Source organism: Xenia sp. Carnegie-2017, unplaced genomic scaffold (assembly GCF_021976095.1).
Source record: "Xenia sp. Carnegie-2017 unplaced genomic scaffold, XeniaSp_v1 HiC_scaffold_23, whole genome shotgun sequence".
In the NCBI taxonomy this organism is placed as follows: Eukaryota; Metazoa; Cnidaria; class Anthozoa; order Malacalcyonacea; family Xeniidae; genus Xenia; species Xenia sp. Carnegie-2017.
Genome location: NW_025813486.1, coordinates 11377467 through 11383466, shown reverse-complemented (window position 1 = coordinate 11383466; position 6000 = coordinate 11377467). Strand labels below are relative to the sequence as shown.

The window sequence follows — 6000 nt, the reverse complement described above, 5'->3', positions numbered from 1 at the left end:
GAAATCTGTTTTATTTGGGCTTTTTATGCAATCGATTTAATAGTAAATATATTCCTATTTTGATTCATATGCAATGTTTATTACACGCACGACTAGCGAGAGTTCCACCTTTATATGGTCTAAATAGTCTTATATTTTGACTATATATTTTGTATAAGTTCATAGGTAATAAATTTATATAGGTTCAGGTAATTTTATTTATATGGTGTGAAAATTTTCACAAAAAGTAAAGTATTTTATGAGATATTTTGGACGAAACAATCACTATAAATCATAATAAACGGTTGCATAATTTTTCCGCGTCGCGAAAGAGTTTAAGGCTGCGTTTACACTATACCGGATTCGCTCATCACGATATCTTCATTTGCTTTAAAAGGTTAACTGTTCGGAGAAAAGCTTATTAAGCTGATAGATTTAGTCTATTTGATTGTGTTTCTGACGTTGAACAATTTCACTGCTTTATAATACAAAGAATATTTAACCTGCTACGATAGCAATCCGGTATAGTGTAAACGGGGCCTAAGGGATGACAATTATGATAACTGAAAAATTAACTTGAATTATTTAACAGCTTCTGCAGTTCTTTCTTGCAATAATCTGGTACATTGTATGGTCCACCAAATCCACACTGCCATCTCCGTTGCCGAAACGTGCCATAAATTCTTTTCTTTCACTGTTGGAGAAGTTTGTGGAGTGATAATGAGAAGCGCTTAAAAAGCTAAGGAAATCGTCTAGTGTTTTATATCGTTGTTTTCCAACATCATAATCACTTGAAATGATTTCAAAGCCCATTTCCTCGATAAGGGATGTGGCTTCAGATTTAGACATAAAAAATTGAATCGGTTTCTTATCATTGATATCAGTCAAAGCGTTCTGTCTCTTTGAGATTAGGCATTCCACATATAAAGCAATTTCCGGATAGCCTTCGTGACTCTGGATAGCTATTTTGCCACTTGGTTTCAGACAGTGGAAAGCCGTTTGCAAAAACATTTTCTTTTCATCTAATGTAAGCCATTGAAACAAAAATTGCTGAAATGGATATCGTAGAAAGATTTGTTTCGCTGTAAAATTCACTTGAACTGTCGCCAATTTCAAATGAAACATTTTCGTTCACGTTGCAATTGTGTTGAATCGCGTAATGAATTCTTTCTATGTCTGGATCAACACCAACCACTCGACCTTTTTTTCCAATAATCTCCCCAATACACAAGGTCAGCTCTCCTGTTCCACAACCCATATCCAAAATTTTATCGCCTTGTTTAATGCCCACTTTTGTAGCGAGCTTCTTGCCATAATGTAGTTGAAGATTGTTATTTTCAGAGTACCTTGCAGCAGCCCCATAAATTTTCTTGTCAAGCACTGCTTCTAGTGATGATTTCATTATTTGTAAAATAATTTACAACTCACTGATATAATCGAAGTAGGTATTTACAACTTATCTTATTTATACGAGCCACTGCTAATTTCAATGTAAAGAATTTGTCGGCTTGCAGCACTCATTGAAACGTGCACATGTACTGATGACGTCATGATAAATGTAAACACTATAGCTCTCGAAATTTTCTTTCAATGTAGGCCCACTTCGAAAATTGTGATTTTTTCTTGCGTCCACAGAGGAACTAAAAAATTTTTCATTGATTATGCTGCTGTACTAGTACTTGTTAACTTTAGCATGTATGTCAATCGTTCAACTTACATTAAGGAAAATAGATTATTTTACATTGATCTCAGATTATTTTACAAAATTCTCGGCGACATTTGAATACAAAATCTCACGGCAACATTTGAAAACTCACGGCAACATTTGAATACAAAAATCTCACGGCGACATTTGAATACAAAAATCTCACGGCAACATTTGAATACAAAAATCTCACGGCAACATTTGAAAACTCACGGCAACATTTGAAAGCTCGCGGCAACATTTGAATACGAAAATCTTACGGCAACATTTGAAATTCTTACGGCGGAAGCAAAGTGAAGGAAGTTTAATCATTGACTTATAGTCTAAAAAATATAAAATGGCGGAAAACATTAAAGAATACGATGTCGATGACCATGAAAATCTTGAACAAAGCAGTGAGGAAGAGATCATACGTTATTATTTCCTAAATGGTTTCAATACAAAGAAATTCTTAACTTCATAAGAAAATATCACGGTAAGCAGATTAGCATGAGTACATTAAAGCGAAGAATAAAACATTTTGGTCTTCGACGAAAAAACAGCCATTATGATATGGACGTTGTACGTGATGCAATTCGTGCGGAATTAGACGGTCCAGGAGGTTGCCGAGGTTATAGTTTAATATGGCATGCCCTTCAAATGAAGGGAATAACTGTACCTAGAGACGTTGTGGCAGGAATGTTACTTAAGAGAGCTTGATCCAGAAGGAGTGCAAGAAAGATCTAGACGCAGATTGAAGAGAAGGATTTACTGGAATCCTGGACCAAATTCTTACTGGCATTGTGAAGGAGATGACAAGTTAAAACCATATGGCTTTCCAATCCATGGATGTATAGACGGATGGAGCCTTAAAGCCCTTTGGTTATATGTTACTAAGTCAAATAATCTACCAAGTAATATTGAAACGTATTATTTGGAGGCTGTGGAACAATTTAATGGCTGTCCTGAAGATTTTATTACAGACCTTGGTACAGAAAATGGCCTTGCCGCTGCCATTCACTCATTTTTTCGAATGACCCAATCAGTCATAAGTATGTGTCTTCACCCAGAAACCAAAGGATAGAAGGGTGGTGGTCATTCCTGAGAAAAGATCATGCAAATTGGTGGATCAATTTTTTTAAAGATCTGGCTGAAGAAGGAACTGTAGACCTCTCCATTCCTCTTCATGTGGAATGCCTTTGGTTTTCTTTTGCAGATTTGCTCCAAAAAAATTTAAATGAAGTAAAAGAGCTGTGGAATTCACATTACATCCGAAAATCAAGGTATGACACTCTACAAGGAAGGCCAGATTCTCTGTACTATTTTCCCGAACTTCAGAATGGTGAATGTAATTTGCTTTTGCCTGTTCTTGAGTCTGAAAGACTATATGCTAGAGAGCATATCATATGTGAACATGATGCACCAAACAACTATCAGAGATATTTTTTGTATGTGATGGAAAATTGCTCATTACAGAAACCACAATTGATTTGACCAAAGTTGATGATAAATATTTAACTGAAAAAGAAAAAGAAAAACTTTATGACATTCGACTTGATTGTACCAAATACTGTGATTTCATTTTGGATAATGGCTACACTGGAGTTGTTGAAGGAAGTCATGTTGAAGATATTATAAATTCCCTGAAAGTAAAGTTTGTTAGCAATCGCATACTATACATGAATGAGTTTTAAAAAGGTCTGGATGTTTATGGACTTGGAGATATGATTATGAAAAATCCAGATGCTTGTCATTCTCTTTTTTTGTGAAAAATTTATGTGCTGATATGGTTCTTGATGCAGATTATCTTTTTTCTTTGGTTGAACCTGTGTTTTCAGAGGAAGGATCTTCAAAGCCCTTAGAACACACTATAGTGGACAACCTTCAAGATTTTTTATTTCACTAGAGGACACATTAGTACCGGGGTATTCAACAGCAGTTGCTTGGAAATATGATGAAGAAGAGAATGTTAACATAAACACAGAAGAATTATTTGAAATGCCAGAAATGTCTGTAAAAGGTGTTATGGGATGGCTCACAGGCCAAAGACATAAACATATTCTACCTAAAGAGAAACCTTCGATTACTCTAAATTTTGACCATGATTGCCTGGTAAGAAATCCAAACCACACGACGTGTTTTCCGTTAGTTGGAGCTTGTGGGAGAGAGCTAACCATACCAGTTGTACATATGTGTGAGTCAAGGAAGTTTAAAGAAATTTTTGTCATGGCATATTGTAAAAGTCAATCATTTGCTAAAGCATGAATTAAAAGAAGATTGACATTTTAAAATTGAGAAAGAAATATGTTCACATTTTGTTAAATTTTTTAATGAACTGTTTTACGTGAAGGGAAGCTGTAGAATTGTTTGTTACACTAATACGGCATGCAAACATTGTGGACTGAGAATTGCATAGATTTTTATTGATAACATAAAAAATTCTGACTGATTTACTAAGCTTCTTGTTGTTAAAATGAAAACAAAACTGTAACATAAGTCACAAGATTAGTTTCATTAGAGGGCTCTGATTTTAAGTTCTCCAGCTTATTAAAAGTTCACGTGAAACAGTTCATTAAAAAATTTAACAAAATGTGAACATATTTCTTTCTCAATTTTAAAATGTCAATCTTCTTTTAATTCATGCTTTAGCAAATGATTGACTTTACAATATGCCATGACAAAATTTTTTAAACTTCCCTCGCACATATGTACAACTGGTATGGTTAGCTCTCTCCCACAAGCTCCAACTAACGGAAAACACGTCGTGTGGTTTGGATTTCTTACCAGGCAATCATGGTCAAAATTTAGAGTAATCGAAGGTTTCTCTTTAGGTATGTTTATGTCTTTGGCCAGTGAGCCATCCCATAACATCTTTTACAGACATTTCTGGCATTTCAAATAATTCTTCTGTGTTTATGTTAACATTCTCTTCTTCATCATATTTCCAAGCAACTGCTGTTGAATACCCCGGTACTAATGTGTCTCTAGTGAAATAAAAATCTTGAAGGTTGTCCACTATAGTGTGTTCTAAGGAAGATCCTTCCTCTGAAAACACAGGTTCAACCAAAGAAAAATAATCTGCATCAAGAACCATATCAGCACATAAATTTTTCACAAAAGAGAATGGCAAGCATCTGGATTTTCATAATCATATCTCCAAGTCCATAAACATCCAGACCTTTAAAACTCATTCATGTATAGTATGCGATTGCTAACAAACTTTACTAGGGAATTTATAATATCTTCAACATGACTTCCTCAACAACTCCAGTGTAGCCATTATCCAAAATGAAATCACAGTATTTGGTACAATCAAGTCGAATGTCATAAAGTTTTCTTTTCTTTTCAGTTAAATATTTATCATCAACTTTGGTCAAATCAATTGGGGTTTCTGTAATGAGCAATTTTCCATCACATACAAAAATATCTCTGTTGGTTGTTGCATATGTTCACATATGATACTAGCATATAGTCTTTCAGACTCAAGAACAGGCAAAAGCAAATTACATTCACCATTCTGAAGTTCGGAAAATAGTACAGAGAATCTGGCCTTCCTTGTAGAGTGTCATACCTTGATTTTCGGACGTAATGTGAATTCCAGCTCTTTTACTTCATTTAAATTTTTGGAGCAAATCTGCAAAAGAAAACCAAAGGCATTCCACATGAAGAGGAATGGAGAGGTCTACAGTTCCTTCTTCAGCCAGATCTTTAAAAATTGATCCACCAATTTGCATGATCTTTTCTCAGGAATGACCACCACCCTTCTATCCTTTGGTTTCTGGGTGAAGACACATACTTATGACTGCTTGGGTCATTACGAAAAATGAGTGAATGGCAGCGGCCATTTTCCGTACCAAGGTCTGTAATAAAATCTGCAGGACAGCCATTAAATTGTTCCACAGCCTCCAAATAATACGTTTCAATATTACTTGGTAGATTATTTGACTTAGTAACATATAACCAAAGGACTTTACGGCTCCATCAGTCTATACATTCATGGATTGGAAAGCCATATGGTTTTAACTTGTCATATCCGTCACAATGCCAGGAAAATTTGGTCCAGGATTCCAGTAAATCCTTCTCTTCAATCTGCGTCTAGATCTTTCTTTCACTCCTTCTGGATCAAGCTCTCTTAAGTAACAATCCTGCCACAACGTCTCTAGGTACAGTTATTCCCTTCATTTGAAGGGCATGCCATATTAAACTATAACCTCGGCAACCTCCTGGACCGTCTAATTCCGCACGAATTGCATCACGTACAACGTCCATATCATAATGGCTGTTTTTTCGTCAAAGACCAAAATGTTTTATTCTTCGCTTTAATGTACTCATGCTAA

At 35.3% G+C, this 6000-nt stretch overlaps 1 protein-coding gene across 1 annotated transcript; it reads right to left on the bottom strand.

Annotated features, from left to right (window-relative positions):
- Positions 1-564: 564 nt before the first annotated feature.
- LOC124449104 (phosphoethanolamine N-methyltransferase 1-like) lies at positions 565-1381 on the bottom strand. The gene is made up of 2 exons (XM_047000050.1): positions 1075-1381; positions 565-1001 (listed from the first exon to the last, which is right to left on the bottom strand). The coding sequence occupies exons 1-2, from the start codon at positions 1379-1381 to the stop codon at positions 565-567; spliced, it is 744 nt and encodes a 247-aa protein (XP_046856006.1).
- Positions 1382-6000: the final 4619 nt, after the last annotated feature.